The sequence below is a fragment of the Pan paniscus genome, chromosome 7 (assembly GCF_029289425.2).
Source record: "Pan paniscus chromosome 7, NHGRI_mPanPan1-v2.0_pri, whole genome shotgun sequence".
NCBI lineage: Eukaryota > Metazoa > Chordata > Mammalia > Primates > Hominidae > Pan > Pan paniscus.
The window spans coordinates 22,694,680-22,718,417 of record NC_073256.2 but is presented as its reverse complement, the minus strand read 5'-3'; the positions used below and the strand labels follow the sequence as shown (position 1 = coordinate 22,718,417).

At 40.8% G+C, this 23,738-nt stretch overlaps 3 protein-coding genes across 3 annotated transcripts; 2 read left to right on the top strand and 1 right to left on the bottom strand.

The window, feature by feature from the left end:
• Nucleotides 1–265: 265 nt before the first annotated feature.
• Nucleotides 266–4,380, bottom strand: LOC130541196 (beta-defensin 105A). Its single transcript, XM_057301237.2, has 3 exons — nucleotides 3,026–4,380; nucleotides 2,643–2,684; nucleotides 266–1,391 (listed from the first exon to the last, which is right to left on the bottom strand). The coding sequence occupies exons 1-3, from the start codon at nucleotides 3,093–3,095 to the stop codon at nucleotides 1,267–1,269; spliced, it is 237 nt and encodes a 78-aa protein (XP_057157220.1). The 5' UTR covers nucleotides 3,096–4,380; the 3' UTR covers nucleotides 266–1,266.
• A 53-nt stretch (nucleotides 4,381–4,433) lies between these two features.
• LOC129395903 (beta-defensin 106A) lies at nucleotides 4,434–8,013 on the top strand. The gene is made up of 2 exons (XM_055107337.1): nucleotides 4,434–4,482; nucleotides 7,782–8,013. Exons 1-2 carry the CDS (start codon nucleotides 4,434–4,436, stop codon nucleotides 7,928–7,930), a joined length of 198 nt encoding a protein of 65 aa, XP_054963312.1. The 3' UTR covers nucleotides 7,931–8,013.
• Nucleotides 8,014–15,388: 7,375 nt separating this feature from the next.
• Nucleotides 15,389–20,427, top strand: LOC129395904 (beta-defensin 104A). Its single transcript, XM_055107338.2, has 2 exons — nucleotides 15,389–15,495; nucleotides 19,960–20,427. The coding sequence occupies exons 1-2, from the start codon at nucleotides 15,438–15,440 to the stop codon at nucleotides 20,118–20,120; spliced, it is 219 nt and encodes a 72-aa protein (XP_054963313.1). The 5' UTR covers nucleotides 15,389–15,437; the 3' UTR covers nucleotides 20,121–20,427.
• Nucleotides 20,428–23,738: the final 3,311 nt, after the last annotated feature.

The following is a 23,738-nucleotide window of genomic DNA, read 5'->3' as shown; positions in this document are numbered from 1 at the left end:
AAGAGAGGGAGTCGGGGAGAAATTCACATTGTCCTTCCTTCTTCAATCTCCCATTCTCGTAGGAAACACGTTGACCAAAACTAGCCAGAAGTCAGGAAGCCTGGAAAATGTAGTTTGCAACTAATAGTTCCCATTTTACTCAGCAAAGCAGAAAAAAACAAGGAACAGATTTGAGCACAAAGAGACAAATAATAGGCCCAAATATTAAACAAAACATTGTTTAATCTCATACATTAAAACTAAGTAACCAAGTTCAAGTCACTGGTCATAGGGCTGGTAATTTTGGCCTTTATTTTGTGAAGCTGGATTTTATTTCACAAGGCAAAATTAGACAGTCAACCATTTATGCACATTCTGTGTTGAACATTTTAAGTTAATCTCTAATCATTTTCTTTCACAGGTAAATACACCATAAGTACTAGAATCAATGAATGATAATATTTAGACAAACCAAGAAATAATGTGAATATAAAAATAATGTATTATATTTGATAGAATTATTATTCCATTAACATAGTTAGTACATATAGATGGATACGTAAAACATGACAGCAATGTGCATAGCAGTTACTGGATCCTAGCTATGGCTCTGAAGAATTAACAGCCTCTTGAGCCTCAATATTTTCAAATGTAAATAGGAGTAATAAAACCTACCTCATAAGGTAATCATGAGTCATATGAGAGAAGTATGGAAAATACTTCATAAATTGTAAGGTACTCTACATATACATAGTAGTGGTATCTGATTGAGCAGATACTAGGTACACACTCATGTCTTGATGTTTTTTAAAGGTCATCTCGCCCAGCATGGTGGCTCATGCCTATAATCCTAGCACTTTTGGAGGCCAAGGTGAGCAGATCACCTGAGGTCAGGAGATCGAGACCAGCCTTGCCAACATGGTGAAACCTCATCTCTAGTAAAAATACAAAAATTAGCCAGGCATGGCGGTGTGCGCCTGTAGTCCCAGCTACTTGGGAGGCTGAAGCAGGAGAATTGCTTGAACCCGGGAGGTGGAGGTTGCAGTGAGCCAAGATCGAGCCACTGCACTCCAGCCTGGGCGACAGAGTGAGACTCCTTCTCAAAAAAAAAAAGAAAAAAAAGTCATCTTTAAAAAATAAGCAATAAAACGAAACAAAGGGAGAAAGAAATGAGAATGATTCTGAGACTCACTCACTGTGTGATTTGGATAAGCCACATAACTTCTCTTGAACTTCTTTGAATATCCAGGTCTGCTTCTAAGGCCAGAAGTGTGCTGGTCTGGTTTGTCAGATCCTCTGTCTGCAGCAGAGAAAGTTCAGCCTGCAATTTCCATCGGGCTTCTCATTCTCCAAGCACTCCTTCCTGCATTTTCCCCGACCAAGCTTGCACGACTCACAGACAGCAAACTCACCTGTGCCAAGAAAGAGCTGCTGAGGGAGCTTTCCAGGAAATGTCTAGAAATGGGGAACATGTCAAAGACCACCAAAAAAAAAAAAGGGACAGTTCGTACGTATGATTGCAAAGAATATTTTCAAGAATCAGCCCAGATTTTTCAAAAATAGTTTCTGCTTTTTGCAGTAGGGAGTTGGGGAGAGTTAATTTTTAAGCAACAGATCATCGCAATTCCTACTCTCCAAGTGTTTATAATCTTGCAGGGATCAAAAGTAAACCACAGACAGACAAAGAGACATACATATTACAGAACTATAAAAATACATACCTGATATGACTGTGAAGTTTACTGGACAAAAAATGGGAGGGGTATATTGTGGTTTTTTAAAGATCCTTGAAGATCAACTCTAGTTTGGGCCTAGTAACCGGCAGGTTAAGGTCCATATTCTCATTTGTCCAGTGGCCATTCTAGAAGCACCTGACTGCATTTTTAAATCAGTTTAGGGATCAAATGGAATATTATATGTAAATATTTTCATGATAATAATACCTACCACATAGGACTGTTTTGAGGATTACATGACAAAGTCCATGTAAAGTTTTTAGCAGGATGCCTGGTACAGAGCAAACACTCAAGGACTAGTAGCAACCTTAATATTTCTCACTTTGAAATTCTGTCTAAAACCATTTCAACTTTGTCTACAATATTTCTTTTAGTTTTGTTTACAATATCCTTTCTTTCTGTATAATATGACTTCAAAGAAAAAGAAAAGATCTGGGGGCTATTCGTTATGAATAGCTTTTCTGCAATGGTGCTGAGTTTTCATTGAGGCAACCTCTCTCTTTAATTTGAGCTTCCTTCAACTAACCTCATGCATTTGTGACATATATTATTACCAGACTTAGCAGCAGAGCTTTCAAGAGATGGGCAGGCATGTTCACAGAGCAGTGCTAATTGGCTGGTACAAGAATAAATCTAAGAACTTGGTTTAGTGAGCACCAACAGCTAATGGGAAAAGCCACTGAGTCCAAATCTCTATGGCCAAATTACAGTCCAGTCACAAAGATATTTTTCTGTGAAATCAAAAATATCCAAATATTATACTTGGAACAAGAGAAAGAGAAGAAGATAAGTTAGTGAACTGATTTTTCAGACAATTCTATTTCTGCCACTATCTCTGTCCCCTCTTTGCCTCCAGACATCAGAGAGAGCTAACAGCGGCAGAGTTCCTAAGAGAAAAAATAATTATATACAAGAGATTTAACTTACCTGATGGAAATGGTTGGGAAAAATCAAGTCCTGCCTGGCACCCTAAATTCAAAACAAAATACATTTTGAAAATTAAAATCAACACAGGAATTAACACTGTATAAAACACTCCCAACTTCACATGTGACATAGCATAACAGGAGACAGTAGATCACAGAGTTGCAATCTTTATTCTGTTTCTCAAGGCCAGCATTCCAGGTAACCAGCAAAAACAAATTACAAAAAAAAATACACTCTATGCTGTTTGCTCTTAGTAAATGTCACTGTAGGTCTAAGAAATTCCCATGACAGGTGCCATGAGAGCTTGACCATTAAGGTCAAACATGGAAGAATCAACAGGCTTTATAATCTGCCCAATCAAAATCCCATCCATTTTTACTTACCTGATGACAGTTGAACCAAAATGAAGAACATAGCAAATAGAAAAAAAAATGTCTTCCTGATCAGGGCCATCTTTTAGGGAAGACTCTTCAGAATAGAGATTGGGATTTCCTTGAGAAGACCCAAATGAGAGGCTCATTTTTATTTAAAAGTAATGGGGAGATGCTCTTGATCCGTGAAGTGAATCAATAAAACACAATTATATGCTCCATTTCCCAGGATAAAGGGATGATATCATGGATAATAACCCTTGGCATCCAGAAAGCCTTTTATTTTGGGGAGTCTAACTGGTGTAGTGGAAAGAACACCAGGCTAGAGGTTGAAAGAGCAGGGGCCATGTGAGTTTCCACCATACTAATGCAGGGGCCAGAAGATAGTGACCCCTTTCATCTCTTCCAGCTTCTGTTTTCTGGGAGAAAATAGGAAGCCACTTGCAAATTCTGCCTGCCTCTCAAAGTGTTGTAAGAATCTAGTATGATTATAATGCAAAAGTGTTTTGAATATGTGGAATGCTTGGAAGGAGGCCTGGTACCATGTAAGAACTCAATAAATGTGGACTCTCACTTTTCTAGCTTTCATTTTTATTCTCTACAAGTATCACAGGGAGAAAAGGAGGGGTAGCAATCATTTTGTCAAGTTAGCTCTGAAACCCCTTTCCTGTAAGATATCACCTCACGCACCAAAGCCATAATTACTGCATATTTTAAAATCATTAAGGACTTGAGTATTGGCCCAGATGGGTGGCTTATGTCTATTATCGTAGCTTTTGGGAGCCTAAGGCAGGTAGATTGCTTGAGCCCAGGTGTCTAGGGCAAGGCATGATGGTTACCAGCCCCTTGCTGCACCAACAGTGCCATGGTACAGGTGAGCAGCATGGCAGGACCAAGCACGAAAAGCGTGCAGCATACAGCAAGATTCACATTTTTTAACAAATATATGCTTAGGTCAAGCCCTTTGCCAAGTTTACAAAGCTCAAAAAGACTGAATCTGGAATTCAGATTCCACCTCACTACGGTTCATCAGCTCTTAACTGAAGCATTGAGATATTGTATAATTACTCCCATTTTACATATGAGTAAACCAAAGCTGTTCAGGAACACAGCCAGGATTAGAAACCAAACTACTGGACTCCAGATTTTTTTATTTTTTCTGTGTCTGCCCTACTCTGTCCTCCCTTCATCCCCACTTTCCTTCTTGAAAACTTTCCAGAATCAGAAAAATGATGAGCTGTAGACTGAGTGACACCCACTGAGGTTGGGTGGGCTCTGCGCAGCAGAGCATGGAAATCCTCTCGTTTCTGCTAAGCCTCACTGATCAAGATGTTACTTGGTCTGGAGAAATGTATAAATGTGGGTGTTTGCTGCTCTTTCCTCATGGACACGGTGCTGATCTCTCAAGACCCACCCAGTCATGAGGACTTTCCTCTTTCTCTTTGCCGTGCTCTTCTTTCTGACCCCAGGTAAAATGGGCATCTTTACAGGGAAGGTGATCGGAGGTGGTGTCCCAGAGACAGGGTCCCCTTCAGTGAATGCCTGGGCGTGATCAACCCATCTACTACAAGAGGTGATATCCCCCAACGCCTCTTCTGTAATTCCTTTGCATTTTACATTGTTATCTAGGAGGGGCTCTCACAGGTTTGAAAGAATAAAAGAAGGCCAGGAAAGATGCCTTTTGGCATCCCATCTCATGCTCACTAACAAAAACAAAAATTGAGAAAAAATTAAAAACAAGGATAGCAGTCTATGAACCTTTTAAAATGTAGTTATGGTAGAGATTGAGACAGGTAAGGAGAAGGGACAGGTAAGGATCTGAGCTTAGAGACACCTATGCACTCATGCCAGTCATGGCAACAGGTAAAGCAGCATAACTTGGACTGCCATTTCTTGATCACATATCATGAAGCCAAGTACTGTGATGAGAGCTTCACATAAAATGCATCTAGTCTTCCAGTGCCAGCGCCTTTAAGGAAAACTCTGTCTTACCCCTAATTTAATGGAAGTTAGAGAAAATCTTTTTGGGTTCGAAGGTCCATTTTACAAATTTTATTACAGATGCAGAAATTGTGCCTCAGATGGGCTCAGTGCTTCTCAGAGTCTTATAGATAACCAAAACAAAGCCAGGGTAGGAGCCCAACTGTCTTGCCACAGTAAGAGGCATTAAAGACACCCTTCCCATATCAAAACTCTCTTCATTTTCTCCTGCTCCTGGGAATCTCCAGTGGCTCCAATTGTATCCTCTTCAAAATTAAGGCTTAAGACCAGGCTCATGTGAGCCTCCAGAGAGCTGAAGAAAGGGATTCTCAGAGACCACAGTAAGTCCCAATTTGTGCCAGATACCAGTGATATACGATCCCAGGTATAATGCTCAACTTTTCACATCAGCTGCTCATAGCTGTGGTCTGTTTTGTGACAAGCCTGTGAGAGTAGATTCTGTGTCAAAACACGAGGATCTAGGACCCACAGTGACCTATGTCGTATTCAGGCCACTGGTTTTGATATGCACATTCGAAACTGGCCAGAGGTATCTTTTTCAGATCACTCATACTTATTATATAATAAGTCAAAAAAAAGATGTTATATACTACAAAATTATCTGTTAGATAATACTATAATTATAAAAGTATAATTAGTTACTATAATTACTATGTAATTACAGATACTTATCTATAATTACATAATGCTTGTTATATAATTATTAATCTAATAATTATCTATTAGATATACTAGAGTATAATACTATAATATAATAGTATTAGAGAAAATCTTTTTGGTTTAGTATAGTATTATAGTATAGCATAGTATATACTATAATTATTTACTGATGTTACAGTATGGTATTTTACTAGTATTATATACTATATAGTATTGTACTAGTATATATATATATATATTTTTTTTGAGATAGAGTCTCACTCTGTTCCCCGGGCTGGAGTGCAGTTTCACAATCTCAGCTCACTGCAACCTCTGCCACCTGGGTTCATGCGATTCTCCTGCCTCAGCCTCCTGAGTAGCTGGGATTACAGGCATGTGCCACCTTGCCTGGCTAATTTTTTGTATTTTTAGTAGAGACGGGGTTTCACCGTGTTGGTCAGCCTGGTCTCGAACTCCTGACCTCGTGATCCACCCTCCTCAGCCTCCCAAAGTGCTGGGATTATAGGTGTGAGACACTGCACCTGGCCAGATACTATATTATACTAGTATATTATTACTAGTAGTATTATATATTAGTATGTAGTATAGTATATATACTAGTATAATACTCTAGTATATAGTATAGTGTATATACTAGTATAATACACTAGTATATAGTACAGTGTATATACTAGTATAATACACTAATATATAGTATAGTATATATACTATTATAATACTCTGGTATATAGTATAGTATATATACTAGTATAATACTCTAGTATATAGTATAGTATATATACTAGTATGATAATATAGTATATATACTATATTATTACTAGTAGTATTATATACTAGTACATAGTATAGTGTACATACTAGTATAATACACTAATATATAGTATAGTATACTAGTATAATACACTAGTATATAGTATATATACTACTATTACACACTAGTATATAGTATAGTATATATACTAGTATAATACTATAGTATACACTATTATACCAGTATATACTATAATACTAGTATTTTTATAGTATATACTAAGCTATACTATGATACTATACTAAAGCAAAAAGATTTTATCTGAATACCATGCTATAGTCTATAGTATAGTATTATATTAGTATCTGCCTTACTGTAGGGCAGAGAGAACATAGACCCCTGCCAGTGAGAGCCAGAGTTCATCGAGCTTTGAAATAGTGGAGTATTTTCACTTATGAACTGATGTGCTGATCCTGGATAATCATTAGTGCATATGCTGGCACTAATCCACCTGGCGGTAAGTTTTACGTAGATTTGAATTAGGCACCTTTATATGTTGACATTAAATGTATATACTTTATAGTATAGACATTAAATGCAATCTCTGTACATCTGATGCCTTCATTATATATACACAAATTGGGCAGCTCTAAAATGTTGATCCTGATAAGACGTGCTGTCTGTCCTTAACTTGAAGCAGGCTGCTCTTGGGACTGCTACTGATAAAGCCCTAAGGTGGGAACTGGAATTCTCCGCAAAATGAACTGAGAAAATCTTAGAAAAACATTCCCAACATGCTGCACCCTCCTTCTCTAAAGCACAAGTTTTCCGCAGTCGTTGCTTTGGTGAATATGGGGGAGAAATCAGGCTGAGCCTTCCAAGCAAGTTTCTATCTACCACAGTAAACTCATTCTCTTTTTGTATCTTTATCCCTTCCTTTGCTCTGGTCTGGAGCTATCTCCTCAGTCTCAGCTCTTGCTCTACTCTCACCAAGTAGCAGCCTCTGAGAGTGCACTAGGAAAATTAGCAGCCTCTGGGAGTGTATATGGGAACAAGTTGATAATTATCCCCAACAGATTTCGATTAAAGAACCATAGCTTACATTTCCCAAAGCTCCTACACAGCTTGGTCTCAAATGCTGGAAGACAAATGTATTCTTTACGGTATTTCACCCTGTGTGACTATGAGACTGAAATATCAGATAAAAATTAGGTCCCCTACCATCTCATCTACCGCTAGGATATGGCACTATGACAGCTTGTGAAAAAATCTTCACCAAGTAGTCATACAACTGTATCTGGTAAACATACATGTCTGAAAAGGGAATTAATCCAAATGGCTCCTTCCTTCGTGTAGCCAAGAATGCATTTTTTGATGAGAAATGCAACAAACTTAAAGGGACATGCAAGAACAATTGCGGGAAAAATGAAGAACTTATTGCTCTCTGCCAGAAGTCTCTGAAATGCTGTCGGACCATCCAGCCATGTGGGAGCATTATAGATTAATGCAGAAGATTTAGGTTTCCAGAGAAGCATACATAACCTAGATCTTTTTACTCTTGCCTCTGCTGTAGGCAGACACTTTAATAAAAATAAATGACTGTCTTTGCTCAGTTTGTCAAGTGTTTCATTTAGAAAGGAGTACAACACTGCCTGACCTTGATGCTCCCTCCATCCCGGTTTATTTTTCTATCATTCTGGAGTAGATAAATTGTCCCAAAGCCATCTGATATTTTTCTTAAAAGAGGACTAGAAGAGACTAGAAATTAACAAATCTCTAGCTTGTACTCAGTCTAGTAAGTTGGCGCTTACTAACCTATTGACATGAAAGAAGTAAACAAAAGAAAATAAAGAAAAGAGAGAGAGGGAGGTGGAAAGAAGATGAATAGGTAGAGAAATGAGCACACTTTTTTTTAATACAAAACAAAATTTTATTCTTTTTTTTCCTTTTCTTTTTATTATACTTTAAGTTCTAGGGTACATGTGCACAATGTGCAGGTTTGTTACATATGTATACGTGTGCCATGTTGGTGTCCTGCACCCATTAACTCATCATTTACATTAGGTATATCTCCTAATGCTATCCCTCCCCCCTCCCCCCACCCCACAACAGGCCCCGGTGTGTGATGTTCCCCATCCTGTGTCCAAGTGTTCTCATTGTTCAATTCCCACCTATGAGTGAGAACATGCGGTGTTTGGTTTTTTGTCCTTGAAACTGGAAACCATCATTCTCATCAAACTATCGCAAGAGCACACTTTTTAAAAATTTTTACCATCATGCCATATGCCCACATAAATGAGCATACATTTACATGAATAGCTACATGAACGACAAATTGATGGATAGGCGGTCCATTTATCAAAGACTTTTATGTGTCACACACACACCTGTCTAAATTAATCATCATGACTCCATGTCTTTAATTGGGGCTAGTTAAATATTTTCTATAGACTTGTTCTCTACACGTAAGTCTGAGATAAAATTTGCTGACAGGCAAGGGAGTCATAATTACCTCTATGAGTCTCAGTAACTCCAGTGATTTAGACCCTCTTCCCCAAATCACTGCCTACGATTTTCCTAGGAACTGGCTGACAGTTTACCTTCTGATTCTAAGCCTCAAAATTACTGTTATGGTGGGAATGTGTTCTTCCAAAATTAATGCTGAAGCCTAATCCCCACTCTGGTGATTAACAGATGAGGCCTTTGAGGAGGTGATTAAGCCTCAAGGGCCCTGCCCTCATGAATGGAATTAGCACCCTTATAAAAGAGGTTGAAAGAAACTGCCTTGCTCCTTCCACCATGGGAGGACACAGCGTTTATCTCTTCTGCGATGTGAAGGCTGAGCAACAAGGTGCTATCTTGAAAGCACAAACTGGGTCCTCAGGATATAATAAATCTTTTGAGGTCTTCCAGCCCCTAAAACTGTAAGTAATAAATTTCTATTGTTTATAAATCACCCAGTATAAGATATTTTATTATAGCAGCATGAATGGACTGAGACAATTACTTAGTTTAAGTAAGAATTTCCTATCATGTTTCCAGTGCTTAAGAGTTAGTTTTGGTTTCCTGCTGGCTCAGAAATCTTGCCTTAACTCCCCTTTAATTTTTCAAAGTCGAAAGATTTAATTCTATTAGAATCAATAACCCTTTCATGAAAAGGAAGTTTTAGTTACACTTTCTATTTTGAGATAATTGTAGATTCCTCTACAGTTCCAAAAATAATAATAATAATGCAGAGAGATACCCAGATCTTTTACTCTATTTTCCTCAATAGAAACATCTTTGTAAAACCATAGTGCAATATCACAACCAGGTTATTGACACTGATGCATAACATTTCCATTATCAGGAGGACTTCTCATGTTACCCTTTCAGAGCCACTCTCTCTTCCCTCACACCTCCACCTCCGTCTTAAACCCTGTATCAGTGATTTATTCTCCATTTCTACAATTTTGCCCTTTTAGGAATGCCATATAAATGGAATGTATATATCCTTATTAGACTGGCTTTTTTCAGTCAGCATAACTTTCTGGGGATTCATCCAGGTTGTTGCATTTATCAATAGCTCTTTCCTTCTTATTGTCGGGCAGTATTCCAGGATACGGATGAACCACAGTTTGTTTAATCACTCCCTCATCGTAGGCCATCTCTCTCTCTCTCTCTCTCCCTCCCTCTTTTCCCCCACTTCATTGCCTTCTCTTCTCCTCTCTACCTCTCCTTCTCTTTCTCTTTTGCATAGGGATATCTAATTGTTCAAGCACCATTTGTTGAGAAGACTATTCTTCCTCCATTACATTACCTTTGCTTCTTTGATAGAGAGGAGTTGCTTTGATCTTTTCTGAGCTATCCATTCTGTTCTGTTTCTCTGTTTGATCTATTTATTTATTGCTTCACCACTCCCACACTGCCTTCATCATTGCAGTTTTTTAGTGAGTCTTGATATAAGGTAGTGTAAGTTCACTGTATTAACCCATTTTCACATTGCTATAAATAAATATCCGAGATGGGGTAATTTATGAAGAAAAAGAGGTTTAATGGACTTACAGTTCCACACAGTTGGGGAGGTCTCACGATCATGACTCAAGGCAAAGGAGGAGCAAGGTATGTCTTACATGGTGACAGGAAAGACAGCGTGTGCAGGGGAACTGACCTTTATAAAACCATCAGATCTTGTGAGACTTACTCATTTTCATGAGAAAAGCACAGAAAAAAAACCCCTCATGATTCATTTACTTCTCACCATGTCCCTCCCATGACTCATGGGGATTATGGGAGCAAGAACCCAAGATGAGATTTAGATGGGGACAGAAACCCTATCATCCACCAACCTTGTTCTTTCCAGTATTGTATTGACGATTCTAGGTCTTTTGAATCAGTTTGGAAATGTCAACAGCATATCTTGCTAAAAGTTTGACTGGGATTATATTTAATCTATAGATCAAGTTGTAAATATTGACATCTTAACGTTAAATTATCTATTATATGAACACAGAATATTTCTCTTGTTAAAATAATTAAATGAGAGGCGATTAGACTGCGGGAGCTTCAGTGCACTCGGTTTCTACATAAGCAAACTAAAACCCAACTCGGTTTGAATGGTAAAAGAAAACTTTAACCAATCAGAAACCACCAACTAACCTCTAACAAGGGAATGGAATGATTCGAATAAGGCTTATACTCCACCTTAACCAATTAGATGTTTAATTTGCCTTTCTTCCATTTTCACCCTATAAAAGCCTTTTCCTCGTGCCTCTTTGCGTGAGCCCCAAAAGACTTGTGATTTGGAGCCTGCCCGATTCTTAAATTGATATCTGCTCAAAAGAAAACTCTAAGATTTTTATGTGCCTAAGTTTATTTTTTAATACTTCTGTTGTCAGAAGAGGGACCCAAAGAAGCCCTGATAATGGTTCCTGGGACAATGAGTAGCCAGATGTAGTTACCAGCTGAGCCGGTTTTACTCACCGCTTTCTCTCTGTGTCTGGATCCAGCAGAAACTGGACTGGGTCCAACAGAAGGACTTAAGAAGGTAGGGTTTAGGGAAGACAAAGAATCATGAGTTCATCTGTATCCAGGTAGTCTGGAACCTCTTCATCTTGGACACTAGCTACGTTCATGTATAAAAATTATGGACCCAGAACCTGTGTTTTTCTAAATAAATGTGTAAACTTTACTAAAGACAACTTAGAATTACACTGGTCACAGTGAAGAAATTTTAACCTAAACAGTTATTCATCTATAAGCTACATTGAAAGAGAAGTGATCTTAAATGCCTCAAAAAAAAATGAGATATGTTTTTAATTGGCATGCAGAAGCTTCTAAAAGACTAAGCAAATCAAAACTTGCCTTTCTTAAAGACTCTTTACAAAAGGCAAATTAAAACCTTAAGCACTTAATCAGTGATGATAAAAAATTGTACATTGACTCACTCAACTCTCAATGCTCCTTCTTTTCCTCCTGTCTCTCTTCTTCCTCTGCCTAATTACTCTGATTCCACTACCCTCTTCACTCAGCTGCCTTTCTACTCTGAAGATGAGAAGCAAGTTAGGAAAATGCCTTCTAAAGTTAGTTCCTCAGATCAACTGTGTCTGCCTTCTTTAATTACCTTTATGTCTTGGTCAAAATCCGAACTGACAGAAATAGTGAAAGACTTCCCTAACCCAAAGGAAAACCCCCAGGAATTTGCTGAGGAATTTAGAATCCTCATTTAAACATACAATCTATGACTTCCTGATCTTTGTCAATTTATCCACATGATACTGGGACCTGGTCAAGCCTGCAAATAGAGGCGATGGTTGAATGGGACTAACCTGAGGATGATATTAAGGATCTTATGTCTCAGACAGCTGCAAGGGATGAACAAAAAAGAGGCAGGGGAAAAGGAAGCATTCTATAATCTTATAAGTAAATCTCATCTTTACCTGAGCCTGTGTGTCCCTGCACTGTGACTGTCACAAGAAAATTTTTTTTTTAAATCTCTGTCACCAGGCTGGAGTACAGTGGCATGGTCTTGGCTCACTTCAACCTCCTCCTCCCAGGTTCAGTGACTCTTCTGCCTCAGCCTCCCAAGTAGCTGGGACTACAGGTGTGTACCACCACACCTGGCTAATTTTTGTACTTTTTAAGTAGAGATGGGGTTTCACCATATTGGGCAGGCTGGTCTTGAACTTCTGACCTTGTGATCTGCCCACCTTGGCCTCCCAGAGTGCTGGGGTTACAAGCATGAGCCACCGTGCCTGGCTCTCAAGAAATTCTTAGCTACCCCCATCCCTCAAGTGAGACAGGAAGGTCAGATGGGGCTGGAATAGGGAAACGTCTTCCCCTCCAGGTGGGATATGGCTCGAGTAAAATCGTTTTTCCTGCAGAGGAGGAGGCTTTGGTTATGGGGAATCCTCTGGACATGTTTCACAATATCACTCTTCCCTTCTCCTTTCAGGGCAATGAGGGCTTCCATTCTGGCTCTTCACCATGATAACCTTGGGGGCTTCCTGGATTTAAAACCCAGGAAAGCAGGGGTTGAGAAGGGAGAGCCTTTGACCATGGTCTCTAGCAGTTTTTCACTCTCCTAAATGTCCACGTTCGGCCTCCAGCAAGTTGTCGAAGTCACCGTAAGTGTTCCTGCTAGTTTATGGTTACAGAGCTTCCATTCCAGGTTAGCTCATCTCAGCTGTGACTCCAGATTTCCACGCAATGGGTTTGCCCGGAGCCCTCAGTTCCCTAATGGGTCCAAGAAAAGTCATTGATTTTTCCATTTATTTGGCTTTTTTTTTCTTTTTTTAAGGAGTAAAGTAGTTACTTTCAGTCTTTTTACTTGTAGCGACCGAAACCAGAACTCTGAAATACTTTATAAGGACTCAGCAAATAAACCTTTTATTATTTTTTTCTCCTAAGAAGATATAGGATTTCTTTTGAAGTTTGGTTATTCAGTCCCTGTATATGAATTACTTTTTTTTTTTTGAAGAATTGCTGAATATTTATTATCATCAGAATTTTTCAGTTTTCTTCAGAATCCTGGTCACATAGATGACCTTGAATATTGGCTGATGTTTTTCCCTTGAAGCTCATCATCAAAAATTACTAAAGCCTGACATGTGGCAGGCTAGGAGGGTCCCATGGATCCTGCACATTTGTGCTTGTTGTGTGTCTGCTGTGAGGAGAGTATCCGACGGCCTCTACGTGCTGCACGTTTGTAACCTGCGGCAGGATTCCCATGGCTACCACTCTTGCCCTGGCTGCTTCCAGGCAGTGAATGAGCACAATGTGGACTAGAGCTGGGCCATGTCTGCTGGTGTAGGACAGTCTTTGCCCTGGGGTTCCCCACTGGCAATGCTGAAATTTTCTGCACTGTAGTCTGAGGCTCCCCCGACTCCAAACCTTTTCACAGGTGTTAATTGACATCATGTTCTGAAGACTTTCCCTACTCAATCTTGCTCCCTCTCCCCTTCAACTTTTTATTTTGAATTTTTATTTTATTTTATTTTTTTCAGAGACAAGGTTTTGCTGTATTGCCTACTACACTGGAGTGCAGTAGTGCCATCATAGCTTACTGCAACCTCGAGCTTCTGGGCTCAAGAGACCCCCTGCCTCAGCCTCCCAAGTAGCTGGGACTACAGGGACACACCACCATCCCTGGCTAATTTTCTTTTTGTGTAGAGACGGGGTCTCTCTATGCCGTCCATGATGGACTCAAACCCCTGAGCTCACATGATCCTCCTCCCTCGCTCAGCCTCCCCAAGTGCTGAGATTTACAGGTGTGAGCCACTGCGCCTGGCCCCCCTTTATCTTTCACAGGCATTTCCCAATAAATTTATTTCCTTTCTAATTCCTGTTGATAAATGCTTCATGGAGCACCCAAACTGGCATAGTTTATGATTTCTGATGTTCTATTCTATTCCGTTACTGTGAAAGGAGACCTGGTTTTCCATCACATTCTCCCCTAAGTGAGAACTCTGGGGAAGACACACTGACTGCTAGATTTTGCTTAGGATGTGCAAGCAACGTATGTCTGTCAGGCTTTGTCTAATCTGTGTTCTAGAATAAGGGGAGCTTATTCGAGAATGTCAACTTCCAAGATTGGACGTTTTTACTTTCTCTAAAATACTTCATTTTAGAGAAATGAAGTATTTTTTTTTTCTTAAAATAAAATTATCTGGTGTTTTCCCTAAGGGCAAATGCCAGGAGCATATGCTCTATATGTTTTGCCTCGGGTGGGGTTGGGGTTAAATCCAGGGAGCATGTACCCCGGGTTGAGGGCCAGGCGTATGCTCTCTGGAAGGTTATGTTTTATTTGAAGCCATTGTTAGAAATACAGCATTCTCATGAATTGTCTCCTTTTAACCTCTCTTCTCATTCTTGTCCTCCTTTTCACCTAAGCCCTAAGTGAGCCTGATGCTCTGTGGTTACAATCCCACCCTTGGACAATGCCTGCCATCAAGTATTCCTTGTTGTCACTTGTCATCCTCATCCTACACTCTTTCTATCACAGAAATGTGCTGGGACCTTTCACACATTTATGACCTCCCCACGCTCCATGCCATTCTTCTCCTTGACATTGTATGTTTGTTTCAACGTTTACTTCAGAGAGGTCTTGGGGGCTATGGACTTCAATTCCATTAGCCACATCACAATTTTCAACAAGAATCTCCTGACTGAAATGTACTGAAATGGAAGAGAAAGTCCTCTCACCAGAATTGAGGAATGTCAAGGCTGGAAGGTATCTTAGAGATCATCTAATCCAGTTCTTGCTTCAGAAACGATTCAGGGAAGCAAGTGAAGTGACTTGGACTTTACCTATGGTAATACTGTCTCCCCACCCTCAACACTGCCCAGCTGGCATTTCTGTAGCCCCAACACCTCCCCCACACTGTGCCTTGGTGAGTGTTCACCAAGGAACGCTGCATTTTGATAAGCCTCAGTAATCAAGAGTAGCCTCTGCCCATAAATACACCTGCCCTGCTCCTGCTTGGGGTGATTCCCTCCGACTTGCGTCTGCTTCTCGCCAGCAGCCCCAGCATTATGCAGAGACTTGTGCTGCTATTAGCCATTTCTCTTCTACTCTATCAAGATCTTCCAGGTAAAAAGGGACTCTCAGCTGGAAACATACACAGTTGCTGGGGATGACAGGGGGAGAAGAAAAACATTTGATTTAGAAAATAAATCCTGAAGGATGGAGTAACCTTCTTCAATCTCAGCCTTTTTTCTCTTTGCTTTCATTGGGTCCATTAGTAAAATGCAGTATGTGGCAGTCCTTGTATGCACCTTATAGCCACGAGGCTTACTAGCTCAAGGAGGAAAAAAGAAATGTAGGTATCAGGAGTCCTAGATGTCCTTGGCGCCCTGGCCACACACGGTAACAATTCCTCATGGAATCCTCAGCGATGAGGACTCACTAGCCATGCTTGTTCCATTGCAGGGCAGCAGCAATTATTCATTGTTGATTTTGTAGAATAAGATGCCTTCCCCCATCCTCCTCCTTCTGAACAACTTTACTCTGCACAGAAAGGGCGCCTACTCATCCTCCTAAATTTTGCAACTTTTCATATCAAGTCAGATGATTAGGATTAAAGGGGATGCAGTGATTTCAGTAGGCAAGAACGTAATTTACTGACAACACAAATAGCAGGTGCCTTTGAACTCTGCTCAGGAAATTTTAGACTGAGATGTCAGCAATCTTCTGACTCCTACGTTAATCTATGTCCCCAGAAGCATGTATTTCTTAATATATTTGCAATGGATATGAGAGAGCATCTAATCTAATTCCCTTCTTTTACAAGCTGAGCAGCATTCTCTATAGTACAGTGAGAGAAAATAAGATTTTTAGAGTTGCTTAACAAGTCTAGCAGTGCTGGGACGAAACCAATTGTTTTGACTCGTAGAAGCCATCGGATCTTCTCTTCCAAGCTGCTCAGTCAATTTTATGGGGCTTTGACAGACACCCAGCACCCATCTTTTTACCCTTCCAGGCTGTGCCTCCACTGTGATTCAGATGGGTTAATGATTTTTTTTTCAGAGGGTACCTGTTTAGGTTAACTCTTCCTTTTTCTTTCTTCCCGTGTCATTTCCCAAAGACACTTCTGTGAAATTCTGCTATGAGCATGTTCCAGGTCTGTTAAAATATGTTAGCAATTTATCAAAGTACAGGTTTTCTTCAACCTTTGATCTCAAGACAAAGAACTTGGGATGGAAAGCCTGGGTCAGGGATCCCTCCAGATCCCGAAGAATGCACCGCAGAGCTGGCTGCCATTATCCCCACCTGGCTGCTGAGGGCTGGGTCAGACTGTCCTCTGCAGTTGAATTCTGAGAAAGACCATTAGCAGGAAGAGGATTAGGGAGGGAAGTGGCAGAAGTGGATGAGGGTGAATGACATGCGCTGCCTGCCTCTTCTCCTGCCACCCCTGCTTTGGGTAAGTTTGGCTGTCACACACTGTCAGCCCCTCAGATACCCACAGGGACTGGGGATGGGTGCTGTCAACCAAAAATAAAATTCTAAGACCCCTCCCCAACCATCCAAATGGACTCCCTCCTCAGCCAGGGCTCTTAAAATTTAATCTGAAAGACTGCTTCAGGCCATGAAAGGAAGTGGGGGTTGGACATGCCTCATTACACTTTCCATCATGAACATCAACACAGACTTTAAGTGTGATAAGAAACATTTTACAGCCTGTTCTCTCTGAAGCCTGCTATCTAAAAGCATCAACTGCATGATACAACTTTGGCCTCCACAATACAACCTCTTGTCGCAACCCAAACATTCCTGTCTATTGATCCCAGGTCTTTAGGCAAACTCAATCAATTGTCAACCAGAAAATGTTTAAATTTACCTATAGCCTGGAAGGCCATCTGCCACACACTCCCACTGCACCCCCACAGGCCCCGCGCCACCCCCACTTTGAATTGTCCCACCTTTCTGGACCAAACCAATGTAAATCAGCCAGGTGTAGTGGCTCACACCTGTAATCTCAGCATTTTGGGAGGCTGAGGTCTGCAGATCACTTGAGGTCAGGAGTTCGAGACTGGCCTGGCCAACATGGTGAAACCTCGTCTCTACTAAAAATACAAAAATTAGCTGGGTGTGGTGGTGCATGTCTGTAATTCCAGCTACTCAGGAGGCGGAGGCAGGAGAATCGCTTGAACCCAAGAGGTGGAGGTTGCAGTGAGCTGAGATCGTGCCATTGCACTCTACCCTGGGCGACAGAGCAAGACTCTGTCTCAAAAAAAAAAAAAAAAAAAAAGCAAATCACATGTATTGATTGATGTATTATGTCTCCCCGAAATGTGTAAAAGCAAGTAAGCTGTATCACAACCACCTTGGGCTCATGTCCTCAGGACCTCCTGAGGTTGTGTCACAGGTGTGTCCTCAACCTTGACAAAATAAACTTTCTACATTAACTAAGACCTGAGACCTGTCTAAGATTTTCTGGGTCTGTAGAGCAGAGGAGGAAAATTGCTTATGCAAGAAAGAAACTAGTGTAGTGTAGTCTACCCTGGAATGTATTTATTGCTTAGGATATATTTATTACTCAGCCTTAGTGTATGGACCGTATTCTCCCTTTTGCATTGTGTTTACTCAGACTATAAGACATACCAACTAGGTTTTTGTTCCAGCTTTGACACATAAGTTGCTGTGTGACCTCAGATTAGTCACTTTCCTTCTCTGAGCCTTAATTCCCATCTCTAAATAGATGGCCTGTGAGGGCTTGTTTGAAACTGACAGTCTAACAATTTAAAGGTTGTGTTCTCTTCCTAGTCTATTCTTCTTCTCCCCTAACGCTAAGCTTCGTTTTCCCTGAGCGAGCATGCTGTCCTCTTTTTCCTCCTCTAACTCCAGGTTGTAAAGTGACCTGCCACAGATATGTCAGAAGGCACATATCTGCTACTCAACCTCCACCTACTCCCTCAGCATGATACACACTGCAGCCCACCTCACTCCTTTCTTCATTGCCTTGTACTGTGACCACAAGGGCTTGCTTTTGAATGAAGCCTACAGCAAAACAGTCTTTCCTCATCACCCACTGTGGGGCCATTCCAAATATTAACCCCTTCAATATCCTATCAAGCACATGAATTGGTCAAACAGCCTTTTAGTCCTCACCTACATCCTGGACAAAGAACCTTGATACCTAAGCATCAGAAACAGGAGGCTTCTCTTTACCAGAACAAATGAAAGACATAAAACCCTGGTGCGAGGATTAGCAGCCCGTTTCTGCTTTGTAGAAAAGGAACAGATGCAACAGGGGAGAAGGACTTAAGGCTAAGATGAAATTAGGACTCTTGGGCCCCGACCTCTGCAAAGAGGTCCATTTGCAGCCCTGACTCTCCTCTCCCCAGGGTTCCTCTGACACCCTCCCCCAAGCCTGACTCCTGCTGAGTTTGCTAGAGAACCTCTCGCAAAGCTCTCTCCAGCGAGACTCTCTCGGTCCACCTTACACCGTCCTCCCTACCATCAGCCTTGCTTCTGGGTTTTCCTGATATCTCTGTAAGATCCTATCAGTGTGGCATGTGAGATAATGAGTTTTACAAAGCTGCTTTCAGCCTCAGAGAGCGCACCCTGAGACTGAGAAGCTAAATCCATGTCTCCTGAAAACTGCTCTGGGCCAACGGCCGAACAATCAGGATTCTGCTCCTTTCTAGTTTCCTCCGCTCTACTTGCAACCACTCTAGTTTATTCTGCTCTAGTCTATCCAATCATTTACTCTCCACGTCCTTACTGAGAACAGGCTATGTTCCTCGTAGCAGTTACACAATGGTAAGCAACATAAACATGGGCCTCATTGTCAGGGAGCTCATAGTTCGAATGAGAATAGCAAATAACAAAATATACATACATATATACATATCTATATCTATGTTTGTATGTATCTCTCTATATATATGTATATACATATACCTATATAGATACATAGATATATAACTACAACTTGCGATAGGTGATATAAAAGAATAACAAATGCATAGGGAGAAAAATACTTTTGGGGCATTTCAATACACGAAGAGGACAGAGAAAGATTTGCCCAATATTGGGAACTTAAGGTTGAGACATAAAAGTTCAAAGAATCCACTTATGGGAAGGAAGAAAAACCTTCCAGGCAGAGGGGACAGTGCACGTGAAGGTACTAGGATAGCAAAGAGTAAGCTCACATGGAACAGAAGGGAAGCCGGCAAGAGTTTCATGGACAGAGTGAGGGCCACAGTGGAAAAGCTTGAGTCTGAAAAAGTGGCCCAAGATCAGATCACGATTGCTTTGGAGACCCAGTAAGGGGCTTGGAGAGATTTAATAAAGAAAACAATAGTAAACTTGTAGGGATTTTGAAAATAGCTGTGACATGGAATGATGTACATTTTCAAATAAAATCCATGCTGGTTGGGAATCAGAAGGTCAAGTCAATCATCTAGGAAAGTGGAGGAGGATGGGGGTCCAGGAAAACCTCTACCACCATGCACTAGCATTCTCTATCCCCCTCTGAAAACACCTTCTGCCAAAGCCTTGCCTTTTGGTGCCAGTAAGCAATTAATGACAGTGCCATATCCCGTTATCTAGTGAGAAGCGAATTTGAATTGGACAGAATATGTGGTTATGGGACTGCCCGTTGCCGGAAGAAATGTCGCAGCCAAGAATACAGAATTGGAAGATGTCCCAACACCTATGCATGCTGTTTGAGAAAATGGGATGAGAGCTTACTGAATCGTACAAAACCCTGAAACGCAGTAGTGCTGGTCCCTAGAGTCGCTGGAAGTAGGACCTCAGTAGCTTTCCTTCCTGCGGCCTAGCAGCAAGGGCATCCCCATTGCAACCACGGGTTCAGTTATCAAAGAAGGTTTGCTGAGCTTCCACTCAATGCAAAGCCAATATAGGAGACTGAAGAAGAATACAGGCTGGAAAACCGCCTCTGGTTGTGATAATGGAGAATAACAATGGGAGTTAAGCATGAGTTTCAACACTTTATAAGTTGAACAAAAAATATGTCTACCTAATCAGCTATAAACCTAAGAAAAACATCATTTTTATCCTGATAATATCGGTTTTCTTTTCCGATCGAAAGTTTTGCTCAGGAGTTATATATATCGTGTGTTAATTAAAATGTAAAGTAAATCAATGTTAAGTGTGCCTTGTTTAGAATACACTATATTTCAAAACATAGACCTCTGAGGAGAAAAACAAAAGAGGTGATGTGTGATGACAAGCTTGGGAACCCATTGGAGCTTAAGGGGTTGATCAAGTGGGCGTCTGTGGAGGGTCCCATCCAGCAGAGGGCAGCAGAGAGCAGCCCTGCGCTGAGCTGTGGATTCTTGATCCTGAAAACCTGTAAAGAAAGGTGAGTGATGAAACATTTGACCTGCCTGCCTTTCCTGTCCAAACCAAATTTTAAGGTAGTCAAAAGCTTCTCTCTTCGAAAGCAGTCCAGCTAATAAATGAGGAGTGTCGCCATTTTGCAAACACATAGGGAAACAGGGATCTAGCCAAGGAATGTCAACAGCGATTCAAATAAGCCAGAAAGACAACCTGCTACCCTGTGCTTCCTAATAGAAGGACATAATGCCACGTACGAGCTTCTAGTCATGGTAAGCAGCATCATCCTCACCTTGTCAGGGTGGAAACTGAGGCTGGATTGTGCCCTTTCTACCAAAACAGTGTAATGGCCCTTCGCGTAGGCATCGCCCAGCCTCAATATGTGGTTAGTCTTGTTTCATCCCTTGATAACTCTCTCCTAGATTATCTCAAATAAAAATAAATTATTTCAAAGGTGCCCATTTGAAAATACTCTAGAAGGTGTAACTCAGGGGGAAAGAACTCGTTTTGTAAAATAGAACCCCAATACTATTATCACCCCTGGAAAAAATCAGCATTCATTCCTAAATACAATTTAACAGCCAATCTGTATTCAAATGACCCTGAGCATTTCATAAATGCCTTTTTAAGAGTTGATTTATTAGAATCTGGATCCTGGAAGGTCCACTTACTGCCTCAGGTTGTTTACCTCCAAGGCCTCTTGCACAGATGGTGATGTGTACTTCTATTCCATCTATAAAATATTGTGCTGAAAATTGAGTGCATATCTGGGCAAGCCCCTAGGTCTCAACACTGCAATTACAGGAAAAGAAGAAACAACTGAACCACGCCCAAGGATGCCACACTCCAAATGCAACATACAGAACACGCTATAAGACAATGTGACATTTATTTTAGTCTTATATTTTTTTAGACTCTTTTCATTATTCTCATATTTTGTATTTTATAAAATACTTTTAATACATAATCTCCTTTGATCCTCACCATAAACTCTTGAATTAGGCATGGTAAGTGTCAACATCCTCACCTTTTAGGCACTGTTACTAAGGTTCAGTAACAGTGAACCTTAGTGGTTCACTAAGTGAACCACTTAGTGATTTTCCTAAGTGGCTTAGTGGTTTTCCTAACACTGGCCACGATATTAGGCAAGACCAGGCCTAGACCCCACATCTCAAGTGCAATTCAGAGGCAGCACAGCATGGCATGTACAAATACACAAAGCCTGGAATCCCAGCTCTACTGCTTAGCAGGTGACCTTGGGAAGGTGACTTATTTGACTTGTACCTTGATTTCCCCTCCTGCCATATGGCCATTCTGCCCAACAACACTTACAAACAGAGATCCAACTGCTGACCCTGTGCTACAATTATTTTTTGTCTCCTTTTAAAATGTAATTTGATGCCTTGCCAAGAGAAGCCATCTTGTACTTCCCAATGTAAATATAGAGCAAAGCAAGGGACTTCTACAGACTTTAATCAACGCCACCCGCCGTAGTGGCCAGAGAGACAATAACAAGCAGAAAGCAAAGCTATCTCATTGTCAGATAACGTAGAAAGCCTTGTATCGTGGTCTTCACTGAAGAGCCCTGGGTTTGGCTTGCCGTCCTGGTGTCCTATTGTTTTGCTCTCTAAAGAGGCTGGATTCTGAAACAGCGCCCCCTCCCGCCCTCAGGTGTAATTCACATAGTCATATTAATGAACTGCTATCCTCAGCACTTAACGACATCACAAAGTCACACTACTTTAATTTCAGGGCTTTACAGTAAAAGAACAAAGATAGATTGTTCTATTTTATTGTTTCCAGAATTGGCAGGAAATATTTAATAATTTGTACCTGATGCACTACAAACACAATCAGAAACCCAATAACATTGCTACTTATCTTCTGTCTCCAAAGGATGGATACAGATCTGAAGTCTGTAGTTCATAATGAATGATCAGTAACCCTTTGAAATGTGCCTAATGAAAATCAACAGAAGGAAGGATTGTTTGGATATTTTTCACTTTTTAATTTATGCGTTTTTTATTATTTGAAGTTGAGAGAGAGAGACAGAGATTGACAGAGAAAATCTCTGGGTGAGCAAATCACCACCCAGGTCCTTACTTAAATATCCAAAAGAGCAGAACTTGAAATTTTCAACGTGCAGGAGTTAAGGTTTTCCACACTGGCATATTCTCTTTCTTGCCTCCCAAGAGACATCCCATTAAATCCTGGAAAATATGACTGTGTAAAGGGGAAACATATTGCAGCCAAGTCTGTGCTCAGAAGTTGCTATAGAATCAACTTTCTCTTGCATTACCACATGACCCAAAGAAAATTAGCCTGGAAGAGTCTCACAGGTGAGTGAAGCAGAGATTCCTATGTAGATTTTCTTATTCCTGAATTTTAGATTGTGATATGTCCACAAGGACTGCTGGGACCTCACTTTCATAGGCACAGAGGGCCCTGTGGGTAAAAATAGGTGGGGTCCTGAGTCTTCCCAACATGACAAAGTCAAAGACAGACACATGATGAGTGGTAGAGCTGCCTTTGTGGCTGAATCCGAGAGAAAAAATGATCAACCTGTAAGGACTGGGAAGGGGCTGAAATGCTTTCCAGTTATGAGAAATTACACACAAAATAATAAAAGCATCATGGCACCGTGGAGAAAAGATACTATTCCCGTGAAAAACTACATTTCTTCTTATGTGTGTGACCACCATGAACTCCTGCTCTTCCCCAAACAAATTTGTTGCCTTTCCCTTTAACTTTGAGCACCCCTTTGTTTATTTACATGGACTCCATTCTGTTAATAGTGTCTGCAGTGCATAGCCTCCTCCAGATCTTTAGTCTTTAATTAACACATATAGACACATCGCTTTTTCACTCATCCTCCATTTCCTCTTCTTAAAATATTGGTTAGGTCTCTAAGACAGTTTTCATTTCCAAAATGTTATGATTGTTTCGTCAGAATTGCCAACCTCGGCCAGGCAAGGTGGCTCACGCCTGTAATCCCAGCACTTTGGGAGGCAGAGGTGGGAGGATCACTT

Coding starts and splice junctions, on each gene's coding strand:
- LOC130541196 (XM_057301237.2), bottom strand. CDS start 3,095: ATGGCCCTGATCAGGAAGACATTTTTTTTTCTATTTGCTATGTTCTTC. Junction 2,685..3,025: donor TTTGGTTCAACTGTCATCAG/GTAAGTAAAAAT, acceptor TTTTGAATTTAG/GGTGCCAGGCAGGACTTGAT. Junction 1,392..2,642: donor TTCCCAACCATTTCCATCAG/GTAAGTTAAATC, acceptor TTCTTGGCACAG/GTGAGTTTGCTGTCTGTGAG.
- LOC129395903 (XM_055107337.1), top strand. CDS start 4,434: ATGAGGACTTTCCTCTTTCTCTTTGCCGTGCTCTTCTTTCTGACCCCA. Junction 4,483..7,781: donor GCTCTTCTTTCTGACCCCAG/GTAAAATGGGCA, acceptor TCCTTCGTGTAG/CCAAGAATGCATTTTTTGAT.
- LOC129395904 (XM_055107338.2), top strand. CDS start 15,438: ATGCAGAGACTTGTGCTGCTATTAGCCATTTCTCTTCTACTCTATCAA. Junction 15,496..19,959: donor ACTCTATCAAGATCTTCCAG/GTAAAAAGGGAC, acceptor CCCGTTATCTAG/TGAGAAGCGAATTTGAATTG.